The following is a 27,039-nucleotide window of genomic DNA, read 5'->3' on the forward strand; positions in this document are numbered from 1 at the left end:
TGATCCTTAGCGGTCTCTCTCAGCCATTGGTTGGCATCCCAATGGCCCCTCCCCTTCCCCTTCCTCTGTATAAAAGGAGCCTGAATTCAGACTGAGGGAAGATGGTATTTTTGAGGCACTAGTCTGCCGTCTTCTTGGTCTGCTGGCTTTCCGGTTAAAGTCGTTATTCCTTGCCCCAGCAACTGTCTCCTGACTTATTGGTCTGTCATGTGGCGAGCAGAGCAAGCTTGGGCTCGGTAACATATACATATGAAATAAACTTTTTTTTACATTAGCAAATGTATCCATTGCTTCAAAGTTAGAGATATTTCATTGAAAAGATGTCTTGGAATTTTAAAACATTGAACATATTATTTGAAAAGCTAAATAGCGTACAATTTAAAAATCAACTTATCCTATGTTTCCTAACTTGTCAGACACGCTGCACTTAGAACAGTGACTGGCACATAGTAAGTTATAAATGTCATTTTCCTCTGGTTAATTCCCATTACCTTCACAGGGAGGGTCCCCTCCTCAGGCTGAACCATTCTGGTCCTACATCCGCACTCTAGAAACTCTTAACGTAGCATGTTTCCAAAGAGCTTGGTCTGCCTACACTATTCCTTGCTGTTCCTAGAGGGTGAAGCGATATGTATAGAAAGAATATTATAGACACAGCCAAAGAGAGTAAATGAGCAAGCCATACTAGAAACCACTGATTTGATAAATAACCAGAAAGCTTAATTATAGCAGATACTGACCACTTTTTTTTTCAATAATTTACTATATTTATTTTGTACATAGGAAATTCAGACTCATGATTCACAGCCAAAAGATGCAAAAGGATGTGCAGTGAGAACTCTCCCTTCTACCCCTGCCCTCCAGCTTGTTTACTTCCTTGTGTGTGTGTGCGGGGGGGAGCGTGGTTTTGACTCACTGCTTGTGTCTTCTTCTGGAGATAGTCTATACACACCTAGATCCACAGTCCCTCATCCCAAATCCTTAGGGACAAATGGGTTTCAGAAGCCAGAACTTTTCAGATTTTAGACTGTAATAAGTGTGTACAGCACAGACTCTGTTACACTCCAGGCTCTGTCTAGGATGACCAGTCATCCCAATTTGCCCTGGACCGTCCTGATTTTAGCACTAAGTCCCATACCCAGGGAATCCCCTCAGCCTCAGGCAAACCTGACCACTTTTTAATTTTTAACCAAGTTTTTATGAACGGCTTCTTTGCCTCTGCTGCTTCTTAGCATAAATTCAAGATTGTTTTAAGGTCACTTTACTTTTCCTTTTCCCTTGGTTTTCAGATTCCACCTCTCTTTCAAATCACCAGGCAAAATGCTGTGACAAACATACCAAATTCCACATAAACAATTTTAGCACTCACTAAGAATTAACCTCAAAATAGCTATATAAGTAAAATTAGCAGGATTACCAGGGGACAGTTCAAAAGGCAATTACAGAATTCTTTCCCCTGTTCTTAAAAAATTCTAGATATTCTCCTGATGTTGTCTAGGTCTCTGGAAAACATTAAATATCAGACTTACTTTTGTGGAAAATGTCTGTTTGTGTTATGTGCATGCATGTGCCCAGAGAAAATTCCGGAAGACAGCGGGCTTACAGATGATTTTTATTTTCTTCTTTTTTATTGTTTGTATTTTTTATAATGAATGTGTCTTAATTGTGTAGCAGTTTGAAGTATTTTTTTCTTTTGAAAGAGGTGCTAGTATGTTGTTTCCAGAATTATCTCGATTCTTTTCAAATTTATTTTCTGTAATCATTAGTAAAGCAGAGCTAAATTCTGTTTCAAATCTGAACAAGCTAGCTGAGTTTGCAACTAGATTGTGTGCTCCTAAAATTTTGCCTAAGGCTGTATTTTTTTCATATTTGTACCCCAGCACTCAGCACAATGTTTGATGTATAATGAGTACCCACAGCATGTTTGCTATACTGTGTCTGAGCACTCCTATAAGCATAACTTCATTCTGGATACAAGGATGCAAATTCTTTTCACAGGTCAAACAGTTTAAACATATTATCACAGATTTTTATCCATGGTGAGTACCCACAGAAAGTACAGTATCCTATTACACGTACATCTCCTTGAAAAGGTGAGTCACAACTCTCCTTTAATCAAGGTGACAGAAAATCTAAGACTAATAGTAGTCAAAACTACCAGCAGTGATCTCTACCTGAGCAACCGCTGTCGCAAATACGTGGATTTCAAAATAGAGTGAATGATGAACAGAGTCTATGAAACCCAATTTATATCCAACCTCTCTTTCAAAAAGAGACAAATGCCACCTGTTTTAATGTAACGAAATCAAACCTGGAAAGAACTGATAACACTTGAAATGCAAAGTTCAATTATACTTCAATATTTTAATTTATTTTTTCGATATCGTTCCATTAAGAATTTGTGACAGACTCCTCTTGCTTGAGGAACTCAGGATGGTCTTCTCCTTGCAAGGACTGCAGGTCCACCTAAGACCCACCCTCATTAATTCTCACTGCTTGTAGACCTATAAGATTTAAGTTACGGCATGTTGGGCTTCCCCAGTGGCGCAGGGGTTAAGAATCCACCTGCCAGTGCAGGGTCACAGGTTCGATCCTTGGCCCAGGAAGATCTCACATGCCGTGGAGCAACTAAGCCCATGCGCACAACTACTGAGCCTGAGCTCTAGAGCCCCTGAGCCACAACTACTGAAGCCCGCGCGCCTAGAGCTGGTGCTCCGCAACAAGAGAAGCCACAGTAAAGAGAAGCCCATGCACCACAATGAAGAATATCCCCTGCTCGCCACAACTAGAGAAAAGCCTGTGTGTAGCAACGAAGACCCAACGCAGCCAAAAAAATATATACAATTAAATAAATTTTTTTAAAAAGTTACATTATGTCCCAGAGGATGAGGTAGAGAGAATAACCTGAAGAAGTGAGATACATACTAAAGAATTACATTATTTTACCAATTTATATCAACCAATTCCCAAACTGGAGAAAGTTCACAGACCCAGAGCCTCTTGGGTGGATTTACCAATTTATATCAACCCAGGAAATACGTGTAGGAATAAATCCCAAGAGTATGGGATCAGGGTGAAAGAAATATAAATTTGAACCGGGCCAAACTTATTGATACGGGCTCCCTAAGTAGAGATTCTGATTTAATATGTTAGCTCAAGATGCTGCAAATGGCTCTTACAGTTTGTTTGGTTACTTAACTGAGATCTGGACCTAAACACGGCCTAGACTGAACGAAGTTTTCTTAGCATACTATAGACCCAATGCAGCCAAAAATAAAATAAATTAAAAAGAACTCTGGTGGCTCTTCTCTGTAGGCCAGGTTGTTACTAAACTGGGTTCCCTGAATTCGGTGGGCATGATGGGATCCCCAGGGTGGCAAGGGCCAGTTGGTAGCACCTAATTGTCAAAGATAATGTGGTTGATGTAATGGACAGCAGAACCAAAGTAATAATCAGAACCGTCTGACCCTCAGAGATCCTTGGCATAGTGTTCCTAGAGCTGAAATTGGTGGGCAGCCTACTAGTCTACTTCGTTTGAGCAAGTGGGAAAGCTTTGGATCTGGTGAACAGAATTCTGACATGAATGACCACAGTAGAGAATCTTAGCCCTTCAACCAATTCCCAGACTGAAACGAGTTCATAAACCCAAAGCCCCTTGCATGAAGGGGAATCCAGGTCCCTTTGAAAAAGGAACCTGTTACACAATCAAATTTCTTTTACTGTAAATTTTCTTCCTAGCCTTCTCTAATAGGAACTGCAGCCATTTTCCTGGATAACTGTATATTGGGAAAGGGGAAATACATGCCTTAGGGAAAACTGGACACTGGCTCTGACTGATACTAATTCCTGAAGACCCAAAGTGTCCCTGTGGTTCCATAGTCAGAATATGGGCTTATGGTTTTCAAGCGATCAGTAGAGTTCTGCCTCTGGTTTATCTCTCAGTGGGCCCGGTGAGTTCCCACAACTACCCTCTAGTTATTTTCCCAGTTCTCTAACGTAAAGTTGTCAGAGGCACCCTCAGCAACTGGCAGAATCCCCACATTGGTTTCTTAATTCATGGAGTAAGGGCTAATTATGGTAGGAAAGGCCAAGTGGAAGCTTTTAGAACTACTTCTACCTCCCAATATAGTAAACAAAAGCAACACCACATCCCTAAGATTAGTGCCACTATCAAAGACTTGAGCAGTGCAATGTCTTATGTATGTATTACTGTCCTGATATATCCCCATTCAACTTGCTTATTTGGCCTATGAAGACAAGTGAATCTTCGAGAATGGAAGTAGGTTCATGTAAACTTAATCATGTGGTGACTTTAATTGTGGCTGCTGTTCCAGCTGCGGTTTCTTTGTTGAAGCGAATCAACTGATCCCCTGCACCTGCTAGGCAGATACTGACCTGCCAAATGCTTTTTCCTCTATGCCTGTTAGTAAAAGCCATCAGAAGCAGTGTGTTGTCAGGCAACAGGACCAGTATACACCTTCACTGTCCTACCTCAGGGCTGTATCAGTTGTCCAGCACTACGTCACGATCTAGACTGCAGGGACCTTGATCACCTTTTCATTCCACAGAACATCATGCAGGCCCATTACATTAATGATATCGTGTTAATTGGACCCAATGAGCAGGAAGTAGCAACTACGTAGACACGCTGGTAATATACATGTGTGCCAAAGTGTTGGAAATAAATCCAACAAAAATTCTGGAGCCCTCCAAAGTAAAATTTGTGGGGGTCTAGTGGCTTGGAGCATTTGAGATAACACTTTCAAGGTAATGAACAGGTTGTCTCACCTGGTCCCTCTTATCTCCAAGAATGACACAATGCCTGGTGTACCTCTTTAGATTTTGGAGGCAACATATACCTCATTTGAGAGTGCTACTCTGGCCCATTTATTGAGTGACCTAAAAAAACTGTTAGTGTTGAGTGGCGCTCAGAACAAGAGATGGCTCTGCAGTAGGTCCAGGCTGCCATGCAAGCTGCTCTGCTACTTGTCATAAGATCTAGCAACTATGATGGTGTTGGAAGTGTCTGTGGGCAGATAGAAATACTGCATGAAGCCTTTGGCAGATCTCTATAGGCAAAACACAGCACAGACCTTTAGGATTTTGGAGCAAAGCTGTGCTATCCTCTGCAGATAACAACTCTCCTTTTAAGAAACAGCTCTGACTTGCTACTGGGCCTTAGTAGAGATTGAATGCTTGGTCATGATCCATCTGATCCGTCCTGAGCTGTCCATTCAGTGCATCCTATAGTTTTCTGGTGTGTTAATAAGGATTATTTGGTTGAAAGAAAGGGTAACTTAAACTAGCTTAATAAAGGGAATTCCCTGGCAGTCCAGTGGTTAGGACTCGGTGCTTTCACTGCCGGGGCCCAGGTTCAATCCTTGGTGGGGGAATTAAGATCCCACAAGCTGCGCTGTGCCGCTAAAAAATTTAAAAATTAAAAAAAAAAGACTAGCTTAATAGAAAATCGATTTTAAAAATAACAAAGTAACTCCTAGGACCCAAGGGCAAGCAGGCAACTGGGCCTGAGGAAGGGACTCATACAACCATCTCTCTGCTCTTGTCCAAAGGTGATTCATTCACCTGCTGAAGATCAATTCTCTTTTTCTCTCTGGTCCTTATGGAAAAACATGGCTGTCCCTCAGCTACTGAGTTTACCTGTTAGAGTTTTAGCCACAAAAGGAGAGAGTGACTATCCCTCTGTTTTGAGTGGGAAGGAATTGGTTGACCCAGCTTAGATGTCAGGAGTGTCTAGGTAGAGTGGATGGTGGGTGGACAAGATCACATGGTACAAAATGACTGTCACCTCTACAGATGAGATGGAGCACTTGAGGGTAACTGGAGGTGGGGTAGATGATCCAAAGGTTCCATTTAGAGTTACATACATGCCTGATTCCCCAGCTAGATTGTCAGCTCCTCAAGGGCAGTAATAGTGGCTCGTTCATCTTCACATGCATTTTTTTTGCCAAGAAACAAATATTTACTGGATGAATTTATAACCGATTCTGTTGACCTTAACTCACACATTAGGCTCACACAAACATCCAAATTAATACATACAGACATATTCTAATAGACATTCGAACACACAATAAACACTTTTGACAGATATTTTTCTAGTTTTCTCCCCATATTCTTTCTCCCCTTCTTTCCTTCTTTTTCTTTTCTTTTCTTTTCTTTTTTTTGGCTGTACCGCATGATGGCTTGCAGGATCTTAATTCCCTGACCTGGGATTGAATCTGGGCCACAGCAGTGAAAGTGCCGAGTCCTAACCACTGGACCACCAGGGAACTCCCTCTCTTTCTTTCTTAAAAATAGAGCTTTGTTTTCCCCCGACCTTGGGGAATTAGTAAATTATTTAATAATACTGTATTCTCAGACCCTTTGCAGTGAAGGTGGCAATGTCACCCAGTTCTGGCCAATAGATACTAGTAGAAATTGCTGGTAGACCATCTGTGAACACTTTGTGAAGGGGACAGGTGTGTCTGGGTTGCACCTTAACCTAAATATGTAATCAAGGAGGGCCCAACCTCCTGAAAGGGGGATAAACTGTCAAGCTTCAATAAGAATATATAATTCCTATGTGGTCTTCAGAAAATGTTCTGCTTTCTTCATTAAATTTGTTTTAACTAAAATTGCTAACGCTGCCAATCATATTCCCATTTCATATATGCAGTTGTACTCAGTCATATTTCAATTGTCTAATAAATTTGAAAGGAACACAATCCAAAATAAATCCGATTTAATATTCCCTTTGTTTAGGCATTCTTGAGTTACTAATTCTTCCTAGGCTCAGAATAATCTTATCCAATTTTGTCCTTCTTATTGTACTAAAAGTTCTTACATGAAAAACATAGGTAGACAATTTTTAAAACCGCAAATCTTGAGTTCATGTATGATCAGAGGTCATTTAATTCTGGACCCTATCTTTTGGAATCTCATTTCTTTTTTTTTTTTTTTTTTGGAATCTCATTTCTTAAAGCACCCCAAAGTACAATCTCCTTAGAAGTCATCATGCCATCCTCAACTCATTCCTGACTCCTCATCTTTGCTTACGCTGTTTCCCCCTTTAATTTAGCCAAGCCCTACCTCCTTTATAAAGCCTACTTCAATTCCTCCAACTCATTCAGCTAGCCCTCTTTCAATTCTTGTTCCACTCACCATCATTACCAACAAATTTTCTCAACCTTCCCAAAGGAGATTTTAGCATGTTAGTATCCAACCAAAACTCCTTCAATAAAGCCACGTTTTCAACAATGAGTACATTCTGAGCATCCCACCAGGAACGCTCTGCTGTATGCCAGGGAGACACAGCCACTGTCCTACAGGCATTGTGGACTAATGGCTTATTCACACCGGGGGCTCACTAGAATTCTCAAGTGGTCTACAGAGTAAACTGTAAACAATTTCGAGGCCCCCCATGATCTGTGTCCAATTTATTTTGCTAATTCTATCCCCCATTATTCTTTTTCTTTTGGTTAAAATAAACTGGGCTACTTGCCCAGTCTGTACTAAAACTGATCTCTGAGCGATCATCTAATAGAAACAATCAGCAGCTTGGTCTTTTTCTCAGTCCTCACCTCTCTAACGTTTGAAAATGGGTATCCACCCTTCACTCACCCATTCACTCTTTAACCTCGTGTAAAATGGCTTCTGCCCACAACACCCCCTTCATACTAAAACTGATTTCCAAGTGGTCACTTGACCTGTTAATGGCCAATCTTCCAGTAACTTGGTCTTGACTCACTTTTTTGACCCCTACCCCTGGTGCTCCTATCACCCCTATACCCCACCATAGCCTAGCCTTAGAGATTCTATCTTCCCTGTGGCTTCACTTCTGTCCTTTCCCATCAGTTCTGTCCATTACCCCTAAATCAGATCCTAATTTCTGATTATCTAGACTATTAACAGTGATCTTCTAACAAACTTTCCTCTGTGCTGTCTCTTTCTCACTCTAACTGAAAAAAAAAAAAAAAAAAAAAGAAGCAGATCTTACATTATTCCCTCTTCCAAACACTTATTCCCAAATCAATTAAACACTAACTCTCCAATCTGATATTCAAGTATTTCCAAGATTTTAACTCAGTTCAGCATGAATGGGCATCAGTCAACGTAAACTTCCACTGCTATACTCAGCATACCCTCTGCTCCAGCCAAACCAATCTGCTTATTTTTCACTAAACACACAGTGTGCTTTTGCATCTCCAGGCTCCGGTTCACCTATTGTCCACCTGGACTACCCTTCCCCTCCATCTCTGCTATTCTAAATCTTATCCTCCCCTAATTTCACTTACCATGATATCTTTACTAACTCTCCACCAAATGTGTTATAGTTATTTGTGCAGTTATCATACTTCCTGACTGGATTGTAAATACTGTTCAAACGAAATACTGCTTTGAGTGCGCCCTTCTAGGCGCCAACCTGTGCTAAGTGACTTGCATGCGTTATCTCATTTAATCCTCACATCAATGTTGTTAGGCTAGCACCCTCCGCATTTAACATTAAAGAAAATGAGGCTCAAGGAGATTAGGTAGTTTGACCAAGTCATGCAGCTGATGAGGCTGAAATCATTGTTTTAGTCCATGCAGGCTACAACAAAAATGCCATAAACCGAGTAGCTAACAACAGAAATGTATTTCTCAACAGTTCTGAAGGCTGGGAATTTGAAGATCAAGGCACCCAGATTTAGTGTCTGGTGAGAATCCACTTCCTGGTTCATAGGCAGCTGTCTTTTCACTGTGTCTTCACAGGGCAGACAGGGTGAGTGAGCTCTCTGGGGAGAGCTTTTATAGGGGTACTAATGCCATTCATAAAGGCTCCATTCTTATGACTTAGGCATCTCCCAAAGGCTCCATCTCCTAACACCATCACCTTGGGGTTTAGGATTTCAAAATATGAATTTGGGGAGAGAACCGATTCAAACATTGTCTACAGCATTCATGTTTGTGTTACGTAGGAAGCACAGTGTCCGTCACCTGCACTGCTCTCAACCCGTGTGGGTCGGATAAGCGTGTTAAAAACTCTGTCTTTATGTAGATCAAGACTTAAATAGGGAGGTGGGGAGTGAAACAGTAATGAATTAGGATGGCAGGATTCTTGGTGATGTTTCCAAATTTCCACTATTCGGTTATAGTGTTTTTGAAATAAGCATTTAGAATATATAGTTGCTAAACAGGATTGCAGCTACTCAAATATTCTCAATTGTTATGTGTAGGTTAGCTTTATCTCTCTGATTTTATTGTCATCCCCCCCCCCCACACACACACCCAGGGATATGTCTATTCTCTTGCATTCCCACAGCTTTCTGCGCATTGCTCAACATACAGGGTACGTACTTGTTGATCTTAATGTATGTGTGTTTGCATACGTGCACAGCAACTGGGTAGAGGACGTGGGTGCGTGATGCAGTGTGCATTCCTCCTCATCCTTTTTCCGTTGAGTAGCTGCAGCCTGGATGCTTTCCTTCTCGGGGGAGGAGGTAGAACCGCTGACCCTTTAACAAGTTGTGCCTCACAGAACAGGTGTCTCCCCCGCCTCTTGGAAAAGAGGGATGGTTGCATACTTAGTGACATCAGAGACCGACTAATGAGAAATCAGGCTTCGGCAGACGAGCCAATGGGAGGTTGAGGGCGGGCCCGGTTTCCTGGGAGCCCGGCGGGCCGGGCTAGTCCTCCAGCCACAGCAGAGTCTCTGCCGTTCACGCTGCGCGCGGCAGCAGCTCCAGCGACTCCCGGCGGCTCCAGTAGCGGCGCCGTTCCCCTAACCGCGCTTCTCCCGGAGGCACGGCGCGGGCACCTCCCGCCGCAGCGCGGTTCCCCCGCCGCTCGGGCTCCGGCCGTAGCACGGCTCATGCCTCCGGGCGCGGAGCGCTCAGGTGGGCCGGCCGTGGCGGGGAGATAGGCCCCCGGGGGCGGCGGCGGCTGGACCATGGCCCGGAGACCCGGGGCGCCGGCCGCCTACGGAGAGGACTTCTCCTTCGTCAGTCCGCTGGTGAAATACCTGCTCTTCTTCTTCAACATGCTCTTCTGGGTGAGGCTTGGGGGTCGTGGGGGCACCTGGGCTGCAGGGCACCCCCTGGAGGGTTGAGTGGGCTGCCCGCGCTGAGCAGAGGTCGTCCCCGGATGCCCGGTTCAAGGCGAACGTGGTGAGCGGCACTGCCGAGTTTTCTGAGAAGACCGTACTTTGGGGTAATTTATCCTAGGCAGAGACACCACAGTGGCTCCTTGTCTGCAGAGCGTGTTGGGGTGGGGGATATGCAGGGAATTCAGTGCAGACTTCTGGGTATTCTCTCGGCATCGGATGAGGGTCTGTGTCAGGCCAAAAAGGTGGTTTTGAGCGTCAGGAGCGGGTTTTCCTGTCGGGTTTTCCCAAGGCAGACCCACTGACACATTCATGATTGGGGGATTTTTCAGGCCTGGGGGCTGTGGCCCTGCTGGCAAAGAAGAAAGAGGAAGGAGGGAAACCCAAACCTTCCCTCTCCCTTAACTCAGAGAGAATGAGTTAAGGGGCTTTCATCTCTTCCTTTTGCAGGCCTCTGCTGCCCTTCCTCCCTCCAAAGGCTGAGAAAGGACAGGAAGAGCCTCCAGGTGTGGATGTCTTTCCCAGAACTGTCCCAAACTTTGCCCCACCTTTCTCAGGACCAGGCTCCATCCCCAGGAGTTTGACAGTTTTCAGCTTCTTCAAATAGACCCTATGTTGGGCTGGAAGTCCAGGGGTCCTTTCAGAATCTTCTGCCTGGGGCTGGAAAAGTAGAAAAAATATTGGACCGGGGCTGCCTAGATTCTCATCCCCACTCTGCCATTAATTGTTGACTTGACTAACCTGGGCAATATGTTCACCTCTGTAGACCTTAGTCTCCTCTTCCATAAAAATCCAGCATGATCAAGGATGCCAGAAATACTCTGCTGGAGCTGAGAATGCAGCTGGACCAGATCATGAAATGCTGGCTCAATCCTGTTTCAGGTCTAGAGAGTCCCTGAGCCTCTCTGGGTTTGCGAACATTGGGAGATCCACCCCCTTTCCCCAATTTCTCTTCCAGCACCAACTACACCAGAGCTGCTGCTCTAAGAGCCCGTTATGCTTGCCCACCTCTGCCTGAGACCTAAAGTTCAGACTTGCAGGAGGGAGGAGTCTAAAATATGTTTCCTAGGAGAGGGAGCAGACTAGGCAGCTAAGCCAGTTGCTGGAAAGGTTTCACAGGGGCCATGGTGTGAACAGACACAAAGTACATAAGTGCTAGCCCATTGGGAAAAATGAGAGAAATCCCAGAGGGTGGTGATGACAGCTCATTCTCAGCCATTGTACTGGCAGAAATGAAGTTTGAACTCCTAACAAATTCACAAGATCACAAAAGTTGTATTTTAGTCTTTCAGTTAAGAAGTCGCTGACTTTCTTTACCTCCCTGTATTGGACAGCTCTGTGCAGAGGGAAGAGAGTGGGCTGGTACATGCTTTATCATTCTGGGCATACATTGGCAGGAACATTATCAGTGCTGCCTACAGCAACCATCTCCTTCCTTGCTGATCCTTTTCCCACCCAGGGCAGCAGTTGGAGTGGCTTTTGAGCCAGGCAAAGCCCAGAAGCTCAGATCTCCTGCCCCTGTGTCTCAGCTGGGGCTTCCTTAGTGGCGATGCCTCAGGGCTCCCATGGCACCTCGTACATATTTTGCTTGTCAGATCTTTCTTTACCTGTGCTGCAATTATGTGTTTCTGTTTTTCTCCCCCTCTAGACTTCAGGCTTCTGAGGGCAGAGAGTGCCTTATTCACTTCTGGATTCTCAGTGCCCAGCTGTGTTTGGCAGAGAATGGGTACTTATTGAATGTTTATTGAGTGGGGAATGAGAGAGCAGAGCCTACAGGGTGGAGGCACGATGCCCTTCCTCCCTCTCTCACGGACACTAGCCTTTCGGGATGCAGCACAGCGTTAAGTCCTCCAGCATTCTTGGTTGGAGTATTGTCCTGTGTTTTTTTCTTCAGTGGGCCTGGCACCCCTCCCTCAAGCCAGGTCAGAAAACATGGCAGCCATCCCCTCCAGCGTCTTCCTCAGGGCCTAATTACCACACACAGCACACGTGGACCCCCTTCCAGGTCTTCCCTAGGCGGATCCAGGCCTCTGGTGAGGTATCTTCGTCAACAAATTCACTTTGCTGCCTAGGACCGCTGTATTGGAGTCCCCAGGACACTCAGGATGCCCCAAACCACCTGCAGCAGTATCTGTTGTAACTGGCTCAGAAGCCATGAGGAAATGATCTGGCATCAAGCCTGGCAAAAGCCCCTCCTGAGTGACAGGGTCCCTTATGCCCCCATCCCCCCACCACACACACACACACACACACACACAACTACTTAAATATGCTAGGAGGCAGAGCCCATTTCCTCCCCCATTTTTCCCCTCCTTTCCCTACAGACTAACCAGGCTGCAATAAATGAATTATAACAGTATTATTTTTTTAATATATAAATTTATTTATTTATTTTTGGCTGCATTGGGTCTTTGTTGCTGCATGCGGGCTTTCTCTAGTTGCAGCGAGTGGGGGCTACTCTTTGTTGCAGTGTGTAGGCTTCTCATTGCGGTGGCTTCTCTTGTTGTGGAGCATGGGCTCTAGGCGTGTGGACTTCAGTAGTTGTGGCTCGCGGGCTCAGTAGTTGTGGCTTGCGGGCTCTGGAGCGCAGGCTCAGTAGCTGTGGCGCACGGGCTTAGTTGGTCCGCGGCATGTGGGATCTTCCCAGACCAGGGCTTGAACCTGTGTACCCTTCATTGGCAGCCGGATTCTTAACCACTGCGCCACCAGGGAAGTCCCTATCACATTATTTTTATAAAAACAACAACAACGATACCAAGAATGAAGACAAGAACCACACACTTTGCTGTCAAGTCACATGCATACCTTCTTAACTCCCCAGATAGCTCTTTTTGCCTTGTACCAAGTAGAAAATCATAAACTTCAAGCAGCGTTTAAAAAGAATAAAAGAAAAGCATCTCTTAGAGTCTCGATAGCAGGCTGTGTGTCAGGCTGGTAACTCCAGGCTGTGAGTTTGCTTGTTTATACAATTTTGAGCACTTGTGAACTTTCCTTCCTCATTTATAGCCTTGGAAAACCAAAACCAGCCATGGCCTAAGGAAGGAGCTAAAGGGTTGGCCCAGACATTGGAGAGGAAAGAGCCCTGTGGACTCCTCTACTCCAGCAGGACAATTCCATCCTATCCAGAGGGAGAAGGCCAAGAACCAGTTTCAGACAGACAGTTGCCACTTCAGAAACCCAGGAACAATGGTGGTGCCAGGATGACCACTGTAGGACCAGTGTGTGCAGATCCTGGGCAGTGACAGAGGAGGCCCTACTTTAGGGCTAGCAGGATGTGATTTCTTTGACTTCATCCAGAAATAAGGATAGGAAGGACTGTGAAGCTGGAGGTACAGACCCCTCCCTCCCAGTGTCCCTCTGGGAAGGGACAGTGTTTTGATTCCCATGCAGGGAATCACTCTACTCTCAGCTGTCCCCCACCGCCACCTTCAAAAGAACAGGAAAAAGATTTATTCCAAAGAAGAGGTGAGGACTCTGAGACAGATCCACCCAGTTCATGCAGACTGGACTTTAGAATGTGGAAGGCGGACAGGCCGGGCTTTCTCTCGGTGGTTGGCGGGCCCTGGGTGGTGATGCCCCGTCTGCCTCTTTCAGGAGCCGTTCCAGGGACTTCCCTCTGGGTCCTGCAGGGCCTTCCTGATGCTGTTTTACTTACCCCTGCCTCAGCCCCGCCCAGTCTGGAGATTACCCACTGCTCACCCAAGATAACTGCAGGCAGCTCCTCCCCACCTCACGTGATGCCTGGACGTGAATACATCTGTGTCCTGGTAGGAGCCAGAGAGGGAGGCAGCCATGTGACCGAGGTCATAAGGCTCTGGAGCCATGTGGACCTACATTCCAGTCCCTCTTTAGCCACTCATTCACTGAGTGCATTCGCCCAGCATCAGTTCTGTAAAGTGGAGACCCTAACACCCTCTTGGGGTTGTGGCCACAGTATACATACTGGTTACGTAGTGGTTAGTCCAGTGCCTGGCCCTTAGCACTCAACAAAAGGTAGCTGTTACATCGTTGTTAGAATTGGCTCCTAGAGCCAATTCACCTTTTGGGGATGGACTTGGAGAGCTAGGATGACTGCTCCTCCTGACGAGTGGCAACTAGGTGGGGATTGAGTCTAGGTAAGGGCCAACCCTGAGCCTGACTTCCTTCAGCCTTGAACACCCTTGCTCACATTCCTACTGTTAGCCAGAGGGAGACGACGATTAGTGGCATCTTTATATTTTATAGTTTTAAAAGAAGTTTCCTATATATCATAGGAACAGAGACTCCACTGTTGTCTTTAAGGACCTTCCCTAGGTCCACTCCTCAGAGCTTTTCACACCGCATTGGTCTTAAGGTACAATCCAGTGGAAATGGATTCCGAGAGCTAATTTGCCTGTAATTATCGGCATTTGAGCATTAGAGCCAGGAGAAGAGCTCTCGTTCAGGACCTCAACTTGGGGCCCTGTAACCACTTATCTCTTAGTATTGATGGCTGTGAAGTAGTGTCCTAGGGGCTAGAATAAGGGTTTTCCTCACATCAAATCATAACTGTCTTTTCCTGATTTACAGAAAAAAAAGTCAAGATAACGGAAAGACTTTTCTCCATTTTCTGTTTTCTCCCATCTTCTCTCCAAGACAGCAGCTGCTTATCTGCCATCAAGTGCAAAGACAAGTAGCAACAAACATTATGGAAAACTAGGAAACTATTTAGAATATCGCCATATTATTTTATGAGATGCAGAGACATACGTCTAACAGCTGAATCACCTGTTAGTAAAATTGTTCCTTATTTCTATGATAGAAATTAGTATGTCATGCTTCCTCACATGACACATTGAGAAGGACACGTTATCTGTGTAATATTCCTGTCAAAAATATGTCGTCTGGGGCTTCCCTGGTGGCGCAGTGGTTGAGAGTTCGCCTGCCGATGCAGGGGACACGGGTTCGTGCCCCAGTCCGGGAAGATCCCACATGCCGCGGAGCAGCTGGGCCCGTGAGCCATGGCCGCTGAGCCTGCGCGTCCAGAGCCTGTGCTCCGCAACGGGAGAGGCCACAACAGTGAGAGGCCCGCGTACCGCAAAAAAAAAAAAAAAAAAAAAAGTCGTCTGAATCTAATTGGGAAGAAACAATCTGACATCCAAATTGAGGGACATTAAGCCAAACAACTGGCCTGGACTTACCAAAAAAAATTTCAGTGTCAAAAAATATCAGAACATGTGTTGGCAAGGATATGGAGAAGTTGGAACCCTGTACATTGCTGGTGGGAATGTGGAATGGTGCAGCTTCTGTGAAAAAAGTTTGGCAGCTCCTTAAAAAATTAAACATAGAATTACCATATGACCTGGCAGTTCCACTCCTGGGTCTATACCCAAGAGAACTGAAAACAGGTATTCAAACAAAAACTTGTACATGGATATTCATAGCAACACTATTCACAACAGCCAAAAGGTGGAAACAACCCAAATGTCCATCAGTGGATGAATGGATAAACAAATTGGGGTCTATCCATACCATGGGATATTATTAGGCCATAAAAGGTATTGAAGTACTCTTACATGCTACAACATGGATGAATCTTGAAAACATTATGCTAAGTGAAAGAAGGCAGGCACAAAGAGCCACATATTATGTATTCCATTTATAGAAAATGTGCAGAATAGGCAAAACCATAGAGACAAAGTGGTTGCCAGGGGTTGGAGGAGTGGAGGGAATGGGAGTGACCATTTAATGGGTACAGTGTTTATATTTGGGGTGATGAAAATGTCCTGGAACCTGGTAGTGGTGGTGGTTGCATAGCAGTATGCATATACTTAAGGCCACTGAACTGTACACTTTAAAATGGGTAATTTTGTGGTATGTGTATTTTACCACGATTTTTTAAAAGTCCGTGTCTTGAAAAACCAAAAACAAAGAAAAGAAAAAAAGCTGTGAAACTGTTCCAGGCTAAAGGAGACTTGATCACTAAATGCATGATCCTTGACTGGATCCTGAACCAGAAGAAAGGGGAAATAAAACCAGTTATAAAGGACATTATTGGGATAATTGGGGAAAGTTAAATATGACTGTAAATTAGATAGCAGTAGTAGCATATTAAAGCTTCAAAAAGAATCTGATATGTCAAGATCGTATCGAGTACACCAGCAGAGCACTCTTAGTGCCTTGTCATCTGAACAGTTTTAAGATCCGCTGCCATATGTTTTGGTGTAAGCAGAAATCACCCTGATTAAAGGTTGTAAAATTGCATGCAAGTGAATCCCAGTTTAAGAAAATATGATATTAAAAAGTGTGGATTTACAAGACTAACAAATTGACTATTTTTTAAATAGATTTCATTTTTTAGGACAGTGTTCGTTTTGCATAAACTTTTGAGAAGATGGTACAGCGACTTGCCATATATCCCACATCCAGTGTGTCTTATTATTAACATCTTACATGAGTATGATACATTTGTTACAATTAATGGCATTATCATTAAGGTCCGTACTTTATTCAGATTTCCTTATTTTTACTTAATGCCCTTTTTGTGTTCCAGGATCCCATCCAGGATATTGAACTTCATTTAGTTGTCATGTCTCCTTAGGTTTTTGTTGGCTGTGGCAGTTTCTCAGAATTTCCTTGTTTTTGATGACTTTGATAGTTTTCAGGAGTACTGGTCAGACATTTTGTAAAATGTCCCTCTATTGGAACTTGCCTGATGTTTTCTCATGGTTATACTGGGGTTATGGGTTTGGGGAAGGAAGAGCACAGAAGGGAAGTGCCATTTTCATCACGTAATCTCATATATCAATGACCTCTGTTGATGTTGACCTTGATCACCTGGCTGAGGTAGTCAGGCTTCTCCACTGTAAAGTTAATCTTTTCCCCCCTTTTCCATACTGTTCTCTTTGGAAGGAAGTTACTATGTGCCGCCCACACTTGGAAATGGGGAGTTATGGGCCACCTTCTTGACAGTGCAGTACCTCCATAAAATATTTGGGATTCTTCTGCGTGGGGGTTTTGTCTTTTCTCCCCCATTTATTAAGTCATTTATATCAGTATGGACTCATGGGTATTTATTTTATATTTGGGGTAGCAACTCCATACTCTTTTATTTTGATGTCTCTTTGGCATAGCCACACAAATGTGGGGTTTTGTTTTTGTTTGTTTTTGAGCATTTCCTTACCTTCTGACATCACAAGATGCTCCAGACTTATCTATTTCCCACCCCAGTCCTGGGATCAGCCATTTCTCCAAGGAGCCCAGGGGATGGCTATTTTCTTTATAAGGTGATTACTCACCTTACATAAGGATAAAGGTACTGGTGCGTGCAAATTATTTTATATAATTTGATTGACAACTCTTCAAGAACATGCCTTTGGCTGGACTCAGCTATTTTAAAAACTGTCTAGCTTTTGAAAGTTTCCAGCAAGGCTTCCTTCTAGCCAGAATATGAAAAGCTATTCTAGGAAGAGAAGTGTCTTTATCTCCATTCCCATCATGAAAGGAGATCATTGGTGATATTGTAGGGTGTCATAAGATTTTGTAGCAAGGACTGATATATTGTAGACAGTACCCGACTTGAGACTGGAAATGGGGTTTAGTCCAGATATTGCCACTGCACCCATGTGCACTTGGTCAAATATCACTTCCCTCTTTTGGCCTCATCTGTAAAAAAAATGGTGAGTGGCCGAGTTCGTTTCTAAGCTTCTACTCGCTCTAAAATGTTATGCTATTAACAGCAGCGGCACTAACTTTGGAATGGCAGCAGCTTTGAGGAATTCAGGGTGGGAGATGTGGGCAGGAATAGAAGTGTGAAAGGGCAAGGCTGACTGCAGGGTAAAGAGGCAGATCCATGACAGAAATGCAGAATTTTAGAGTTAGCTAGTGAGTTCCAGGTGAGCAGTATCATTAATGATCATATTAAATATTAATGAGAATATTAATGTCTTAGTCTTGTTTCTCACATAGCCAGCACCTACCCGCCCTAGATCCCCGGCTGAGTGTGCTTTAGGCTTGTGGTTCTCGAACTTGACTGCATGTTGGAATCGCCTGGTATGCATTCAGAAACACTGTTGCCTGGGTTCTAAAGCCAGAAATTCTGGTATCCTGGGTTTGGGGTGCAGCCTAGGCATCAGGAGTTTTTAGGTTCTACTCCGTGCCCCCCATTCTAATGGCAGCCAAGGTTAAGAAGCACTGCATTAGGCCCTAGATGCCCTTGCCCCCTCCCGTGTAACAGATACACCTCCTTAAGGGCAGGGACCACATCTTGCTCATCTTTGCAGTCCTCAGAGTATCTCCTACATAACAGCTGATGAATTGGATTTGGACAGTATATTAGTTTCCTATTACTGCTGTAACAAATTGCCACAAACTGAATGGTTTAACGTAACATAGATTAGTTTTCTCATAGTTCTGGAGGTCAGAAGTCCAAAACAGGTCTCACTGAGCAAAAACCAAGATGTCAGCAGGAATGGTTCCTTCTGGAAGCGCTAGGTAAGAATCTATTTGCTTGCCTTCTCCAAGAGGCTGTTCACGTTCTTCAGCTTACGGCACATACTCCAGCCTCTGCTTCTGTTGTCATACATATCTCCTCCTCTGACTCAGACCCTCCTGCCTCCCCCTTATAAGGTCCCTTGTGATTATATTGGGCCAACTGGGATAATCTCCCCAGTTGCAAGGTCCTTAACTTAATCACATTGGCAAAGCCCCTCTGGCCGTGTAAGGTTACATATTCACAGGTTCTGGGAATTAGGAATGGACATCTTTGGGAGGACGCTGTTCTACCTACCACAGATGGAGACAGAGCAACTGCTATAATTACAAGCCCACCCATGGAATGAAGTTACCCTGTGACACATGGCATCTGTTTACTTTTCCTTTCTTGTTTTAGCTGTGTTAGGATTTAATCAGAGACCGTCTTTGTGGAAAGTTATACACCTTAGTGAAAATTTAACATGTGACAAAACAGTGAGGAGCCTGGGAGCAACAGAAATAAAGAGCAGATACATATTTTTTAATGATTCAGTAAAGTGATATTCAGAACCGTAATTGGCTGTGGTGAGTTTTAAAGGGCAGACAGAGATGCCCGATCACTCTGGCAAAGGGCTTGTGCTTCCAGGCCCGTGGGGTAACCGGGGTCTCCGTTGTGTGGTTTCCTTGCCTCCCGCCAACTCCCCCTTGCTCCCTGAGCCTGGCTGTGCTGTGGGACAAGAAGCCAGCTGGCACCTGCAGCCCCTCACACAGCTCTTTCTGCAAGCAGCTCCCTCTCTCCTGGACAAAGAGTGTGAGGGCCAGCACGTCACACGTCTGGCCCCGAGTCAGAGGCGGCGTCAAATGATTGGGGACCGAGGAGAAGGGGCTGTGTGTACAAGCCGAGAAGAGTCCTGAAAGGTGCGGTTTTAGACAAGGGTTTCCCATTTCCTGCTGAATGCACCAGCTGGTAGAGTTTCCCAAGGAGAATGTCTCTCTACTGAGGGGCTAGTCTGACCCTGTTACCTGCTATGGGTGCTCAATTCCCTTCTCCCACCAAAGCCCCAAGATGGTCTCTGTCTTGCCGGACAGTGGAGTGCAGCCAGCCCTTTCCTTCACCACTGAGTTGGTCAAGTCCCTGCTGCTGAGAACTCCCTCCAGCCAGAGCTTGGCCCCCGCTATTGCCATGGTGATAGCCAGCTGCTTCTTAGCACCAGCCTGGGAACTGGGCACAAAGGAAGGGTGACCGAAGGATGTGCACACTGGGCCACCCTGCACTCCTGGAGGCGTAGAGCGGGGCATAGAGAAGGCCCCTTTAGGGAGCGCTGGTGGTCTCGGATGGGTTTGTTCTCTGAGGCAGAAGCCAGGAAGTTTGAAAGGTCTAAACTTCTCTGTTCCACACTGGAATCAGGGTTTAAAAAGTTTCCTTTGCAGGGTAGTTCTGCTGTTTTACACCCACGCATTCTTTCACACTGGTTTGTACTTTCATTCTTGCATTTGACACCATATTGACCTCCAAGAGGGTTAGAGACCTGGCAGCATCTAGCATCTACCCAGGCCTGCTTCAGCTTTAAGACCTCCCCTTTGATGTAGCTGGATTCAAATTCAGAACTTCATAGTTTCTGTGTGACCCTGGGCAAGTTAATCCTTAGTAATGATAGATAATATTTATTATCAGGCATTGTGTTAAATGCTTTCCATGCATTCTTTTATTTCATTTTCACAGTAATCTTATTAAATGTAGTTGTTTTAAATTACCATCTTCAGATACAGAAACTGAGGCTCGGAGAATTGTCCGGCACAGACCCAGGTTCAGCTCACTCCGAAGCTCATGTTTTTCACTGCTATTCTGGTTTTTTTTTTTTTTTTGCGGTACGCGGGCCTCTCACTGTTGTGGCCTCTTCCATTGCAGAGCACAGGGTCCGGACGCGCAGGCCCAGCGGCCATGGCTCATGGGCCCAGCCGCTCCGCGGCATGTGGGATCTTCCCGGACCGGGGCACGAACCCCTGTCCCCTGCATCGGCAGGCGGACTCTCAACCACTGCGCCACCAGGGAAGCCCCTGCTATTCTGTTTTAACCTTGCATTGCCTTAATTTCCTCACCTGTAAAATGGGTATAATAGCTGCCTCACAAGATAACTGTGTTGTGAGGATTAAATGAGATAATCTTGGTATAAGCTTTTCATGGAGGTAAAGCACTGACAGATTCTATCAATAGTATCACCAGGGAGGAAAAAGATGCTCATTTCTGGGTCCAGGAAGAGTCGTCCTCCTCCTACTCTGCCTTAAGGTTACTGACGGCTATCAGGGCTCCCTGGTTTCCAAAACCTCAGAGTGTGGCTCCTTCCCTGTCTCCACAGGTGATTTCCATGGTGATGGTTGCTGTGGGAGTCTACGCTCGGCTGATGAAGCACGCAGGTGAGCTGTAGGTCCCCGTGCATCTCCCCACGACTCTTCGCTGCCTCTTTCAGCCCTGGTCTTTCAGCCCTCCTTCCCACATAAGCTATGGAGCTATAGGGGGCAGCCACCCTCTAGCCAAATCCTAGAGGCTTACTCCATCAGGCCATCCAAGCCAGTTCACCTGGATTTCCCTGAGCTCCCACGAGTCTTCTGAGATCTGCCTGCATTTTAGGCTTAGGAAGTGTCTAAGGAAGAAGGTAGGCTTCTGGGTGCAAAGAGTAACCGGGGGCTGTAGCCCTTCCTTCCCTCTGTTCTGGAGTAACTCAACCTCCATTCCTATTCCTCTGCACAAAGTCTCCAGGAAACGGAATCTGCAAAGCCAATGAGCCTAATGCCATTCTGATTCTTTTCTGGAGCGAAAGTGGTCCCTCCTCTCTTAAGCCTGGGAATAAAGGCTCTTACTTTTTGTTAGTTTCTCAAATTAAACGCCACAAGCCCTTCTGGGCCCTTTGTTTTCTCCCCATGGGAGGGCAGTACTGCTTCCTGTAACCTTCCCCCAGCCACACTGGAGAATCCCCCACCAGGGGAGGAGGACAGTTTTGGGGGCACCCCACCCCTCCCTGGTACCCCCCTCCACCGGCACCAGACTCAGACTGAGAGACAGCCCCTTCCCCCAGAAGCAGCGCTGGCCTGCCTGGCCGTGGACCCAGCCATCCTGCTGATCGTGGTGGGCATCCTCATGTTCCTGCTCACCTTCTGCGGCTGCATTGGCTCTCTCCGGGAGAACATCTGCCTCCTGCAGACGGTGAGTGGTCAGGGGCGCCCCCAGAAATGCCCTGGCCTCTCTCCTCCACGTGCCTCTCATTCCTGAAACCTTTCAGTTTCCTTTGTCCCTCAATGCCCCCAAGGTCTGTGCTGTCCACTCCTCACTGTAGAGCTCAGCCCAGGTGACCCAGCACAGGGTGACCACCCCCAGGACAGCGTCCCAGAGGCAGCTGCCTTTCCTGTGTGTGGGGCACCTAGGAGAAAGTGCCCCGTGGACCCCCAGTACTCGCCGTGGTCCTGGGAAGAACTACTGCCCAGCATGGTAACAGACTGCCTCCTTTTTCCGCCTGCTCCCCACAGTTCTCCCTCTGTCTCACCATCGTGTTCCTGCTACAGCTGGCAGCCGGGGTCCTGGGCTTCGTATTCTCAGACAAGGTAACACTGGGAGTCACGGGGCCTCCTCAGCTGTGAACCAGAGGGAGGAAGGGAAGGTTCCTGCCCGTGCTTAGCCTAATTAACCACAGTGGTCCTTCCCCTGAGAAGGATCGGCCTCTGAAAGATTATCCTTAGGGATGAATGAATGGCCTTTAAAGTTGCCATATTTAAAGAGGATTTCAAGATTGTAAGGTGTTTTCCTCTGACAGTCTGAGAGGCCAACAGGGAGGTAAATTCTATGAACCAAAAGTTAAAATAGTCTGTAAACTTTAACGGCAAATGATTGAGTAAAATTCACTTATCAAGTGAACCACAGACAACGTGAAGAGCCTTTTGTTTCTTTTAAAAATTATTTATTGGGATAAACGAAAGTAAGAAAAGGGGGAAGTAAACAACACTTTGAACAGCTCTTACCATATCTGGGAGTGGTCTGCCATTCAGTGACAGCCCTTTTAATTAAGAACCAGAATTTCTTTCCCAAAGGGCAAATGATTACCAGGGGCAGAGTATAGGACTATGGATAGGAAACTTTGAGAAAAGTAATGAAGCAGGAAGGAAGAGACCATGGTAGAACTATGAATTTGAGAGCCACTGAGTTAATTCAGAATGTCCTAGTCCTTCGGGCTTAGTAAAATCCTAATACGATACAGATCTGTTTTGAGTCTAAAGAGATGCAATTCTCTCATGTCCACTAGAGGTCAGTGCCTCGGCTCAGCAAGTCCTTTTCTACTAAATACTCCCCCGCCCCACTGCCCCTGGACACACACACACACACACACACACACACACACACACACACACACAAACTAGTTTCGCTGCTTTGCATCAGTCAACAAGTATTTTGTGTAATAATATTCAGAGACAGATAAATATTGGATTAACTTGAGATGTGGCTCTGAGAAGAGGCAATAGCAGGACCAGCATTTTTCTTGCCCACAGGTTCCTGAGGGCCCAGAGGTGCACAGGCTTCGGAATTGGCCATCTTCCATCACTAGGACGTGGTTCTGATTTCAAGGCTGACTTAAATAAAGAAGGATGACCACTGTCTATTGCTATTTCTGCAGGGAGGAGCTGGTTAGGGGTTAGTCCTGTGTTCTGATTCCCTCCTTGTGTTTCTGGCAGGCGCGGGGGAAAGTGAGTGAGATCATCAATAACGCCATTGTGCACTACCGAGATGACTTGGACTTGCAGAACCTCATTGATTTTGGCCAGAAGAAGGTATGGGCTAAGAGGGGGGTCATCTAGTGGTCCAGGAAGCTGTGGGCAACAGTTAATGCCATCCCAAGAGACACCTCACCCTCATCACCTGCTGGGTAATGGATTCTGGGAAGGGGTCTGGCAAAAAAAACCCACATAGCTTTAAAAGTACTTTTAAGGGCTTCCCTGGTGGCGCGGTGTTTGGGAGTCCGCCTGCCGATGCAGGGGACGCGGGTTCGTGCCCCGGTCCGGGAAGATCCCACATGCCGCGGAGCAGCTAGGCCCGTGAGCCATGGCCGCTGAGCCTGCACGTCCAGAGCCTGTGCTCTGCAACGGGAGAGACCACGGCAGTGAGAGGCCCGCGTACCGCAAAAACAAACAAACAAAAGTACTTTTAAGGGCAAAGAACAGTATATATAGTAATCTACCAATTGTGTAAAAAAAGAGAGGAAAGAATATGTATTCATGTTTGCAAAAGGAATCTGGAAGGATATGAAGGAAACCATTATAAGTGGTTACTTACAGTGGGAGGGGGAACTGGGCAGATTTTTTAATATTACCAATTCAAAAGTCAGATTTTTAAAATTATGGCAAAATGTACATAATATCAAATTTACCATTTTTAAGTGTACAGATCTGTAGCACTAAGTACATTCACATTGTTGTACAACCCTCATCACCGTCCATCTCCAAAACTTTCTTCCCACACTGAAACTCTGTACCCCATTAAACACTAACTCTCCATTTTCCCCCTCCCCCTAGCTCCTGGCAACCACCATTCTATGTTCTATCTCTATGAATTTCTGTCTCTATGAATACTGTATTTGTCCTTTTGCGACTGGCTTGTTTCACTTAGCATGTCTTCAGGATTCATCCATGTTGTGCGATGTGCCAAAACTCCTTCCTTTATAAGGCTGAATAATATTCCATCATACGTATATACCGCGCTTCGCTGATTCATTTATCTTTTGATGCACACTTGGGTCACTTCTACCTTTTGCCTATTGTGAATAATGCTGCTATGAGTCAGAACTTAAATTTGAAACAAAAGTGCTTTTGAGACCAGAGCTGAGTTCCCCTTCGCTTGGTGCAACACTCTTTTTTTTTTGTTTTTTTTGTTTTTTGCGGTATGTGGGCCTCTTACTGTTGTGGCCTCTCCCGTTGCGGAGCACAGGCTCCGGACACGCAGGCTCAGCGGCCATGGCTCACGGGCCCAGCCGCTCCGCGGCATGTGGGATCTTCCCGGACCGGGACACGAACCCGTGTCCCCTGCATCGGCAGGCGGACTCTCAACCACTGCGCCACCAGGGAAGCCCGGTGCAACACTCTTGACTTGGATCCCGTTTGCTTTCATGGTGTAATTATGGGCCCACAATATTGAAGAATCTCCTCCTGTGCCTCCTCTATATTAAGGCAAATGTTTGTAGCACTGATGCTTTATTTCAGCCAGTATTTTTGGAACATATACTTTTGCGAAGCTCTATGCTATACAGGACTGCAAAACCAGAAACTGCCCTCAAGGAGCTCATAGTTGAGTGTGTAAAACAAATATATATATACAAGTTATAACAAGACATATAAAATGATAGAAATTAAGAAGAGAAAACTTCTTCAGGGGAAGGTCACTAAGAAACTTGAGCTCCAGGTTCCAGGTTGTGTTTCAACACAACGTGAACTTACAAGTGCAAGCTTGCCATAGACTTTTGGTTGCTCTGAGAGTTCCCCTTGTCACCTCAGTGTGGGGATGGGGGTGGTAATTTTAACCCCTGTGGTGGGCTTTGTTGCAGTTCGGCTGCTGTGGAGGGATTTCCTACAAGGACTGGTCCCTGAACATGTACTTCAACTGTTCGGAAGACAACCCCAGCCGTGAGCGCTGCTCTGTGCCTTACTCCTGTTGCTTGCCTACCCCCAACCAGGTGTGCACACATCCCACCTCATTTCCTCCTGCAGTGATCTGAGTTACTTTCTGATTAGGGCAGCTGCTATTGGGAATCTCCATCCCCTGGTTTAGCCAGTCAATTTTGTTGGACAGCTGTCAGATGTTTTTCTTCACTCCAATCTGATGGCTCTGTTATCTTGCACTCCTGTAGCCCACTTGGGGTTTCAGAAGGCACAGGTCTCTAAGGCAAGGAGAACTGGACTCAGACGTCTCAAAGGAAGGGAAGTCTGCATTTAGCAACTTCCAACATAGCATCCTCCACATATATTCTCTAACAATTTAGGAGTTTAGGAAGGGTGGGAAGCCCATCAGCTAGGGCCCCTAAGAAAAAGTTATTGGAATGGGAGTCCCACTTGGCTTTTCAACTCTCTTCCCAGGCAGTGATCAACACCATGTGCGGCCAAGGTATGCAGGCCCTTGACTACTTGGAAGCTAGTAAAGTCATCTACACCAATGGCTGTATTGACAGATTGGTCAACTGGATACACAGCAACCTCTTCGTACTTGGTGGTGTAGCACTGGGCCTGGCCATCCCCCAGGTAACTTACCCTGTAAAACTGTGGTCCCACAATTCTGTAAAGACTCCTTTGTTTTGGGGAGGGCACCTGGGGCTCAGTTAGTGTCAGGCACTAACGTTACTGAAGGGTAGGAGATGTGATGGTGCCGACTGCACTGGGAAGATTGAGTCAGAGAAAACAAAGGCATCACTCATTGCTGAGGACCCAATTCCTTCTCACCTTTCCCAGCTGGTGGGAATCCTGCTGTCCATGATCCTCGTGAGTCAGATCAAAGATCAGATCAAACTACAGCTCTACAACCAGCAGCACCGGGCTGACCCATGGTACTGAGAATCCATCCTGTACCTCCTCGTTAGGGCAACAGGCGAGCCTCATCAACCAACGGCAGTGGTTACAGCTGTCAGCACCAAATGGAGATTTGGGTTCCAGCCCCACAAGTGACGGCCCAGTGGCAAGAAGCAAACTCCAGACGCCAGAAGGCAGGGTACACAGGTGGCTCAAGTCTGGGAAGGATGTGCCTCCTCTCCCCATCCTAGCTCTCAGCATTGTTATTTTGTATTCTTTCTACCCTCCACCATTTGGGTTTCTGTTCTTGTATTGTCTGAGCAGAGATGCTTGAGCAGAGCAGTCGCACAGAGTTGTGGGGGCAACAGGCTTTCCACCGAAGCACTGCAACTGACAGACCTGCTGGGGCTGCCACTGAGCTTGCTGCGCATACTCGCATTCTGGCTGTTGCCAGTGCGCCCTGCCTGGAGTCCGGTTGGCATGATACCAGCTCCAGAAGGGGAGGGAGTGGAGCAGGCAATGAGCGTGGGGGTCGGCTGGGGACAGTCGTAGGTGCTGGGGAGGAGGGGAAGACCCTGTGTTTATTAACTGCCTGTGCTGCCATCCTCCCAGGTAGTCAGAGTGAGCTACATCCTGCCCCTCCCTCGTTTCCATGGAAACGTGGCAGCAACTGCAAGGGGTTCAACGAGCAGCCAAATTCACCCCGTCTCCCCTCCTTTAAAAAATGTCTGGAACCATGGTCTCTATCTTCTGCAGCCAGCAGAGGTGGGACTGAGCCATACGTCCCCTTGAACTGCACCCCTGTATGGCCCTCGCTCTCCAGTAAGTGGGTTTCTTTTTTTTAACCTTGGCAGTGTGCAGAGAAAGAGAGGTAACACCCCCCCGCCCCCCATTCCTCCGCACCAGAGCTAGCTCAGTATTTCTACAGTGTAAGCAGGGATCTTGCTGGGGCTGGGGGACCCAGAAATGGCAATAAAAGTTTGTTGACCTGG

The 27,039-nt window shown here is 46.0% G+C and overlaps 1 protein-coding gene across 1 annotated transcript; it reads left to right on the forward strand.

The window, feature by feature from the left end:
• Positions 1-9,676: 9,676 nt before the first annotated feature.
• On the forward strand, positions 9,677-27,039 carry TSPAN33 (tetraspanin 33). The gene is made up of 8 exons (XM_065884132.1): positions 9,677-10,030; positions 20,869-20,926; positions 21,586-21,713; positions 22,034-22,108; positions 23,231-23,326; positions 25,093-25,221; positions 25,622-25,783; positions 25,991-27,039. The coding sequence occupies exons 1-8, from the start codon at positions 9,929-9,931 to the stop codon at positions 26,090-26,092; spliced, it is 852 nt and encodes a 283-aa protein (XP_065740204.1). The 5' UTR covers positions 9,677-9,928; the 3' UTR covers positions 26,093-27,039.

This window comes from Phocoena phocoena, chromosome 9, assembly GCF_963924675.1.
Source record: "Phocoena phocoena chromosome 9, mPhoPho1.1, whole genome shotgun sequence".
Lineage (NCBI taxonomy): Eukaryota > Metazoa > Chordata > Mammalia > Artiodactyla > Phocoenidae > Phocoena > Phocoena phocoena.

Bases quoted from the DNA above. Each gene is read 5' to 3' on its own strand.
- TSPAN33 (XM_065884132.1), top strand. From the start codon at position 9,929: ATGGCCCGGAGACCCGGGGCGCCGGCCGCCTACGGAGAGGACTTCTCC. The intron at 10,031-20,868 runs GTGAGGCTTGGG...CTGTCTCCACAG, and splicing joins TCTTCAACATGCTCTTCTGG to GTGATTTCCATGGTGATGGT. The intron at 25,784-25,990 runs GTAACTTACCCT...CACCTTTCCCAG, and splicing joins TGGGCCTGGCCATCCCCCAG to CTGGTGGGAATCCTGCTGTC.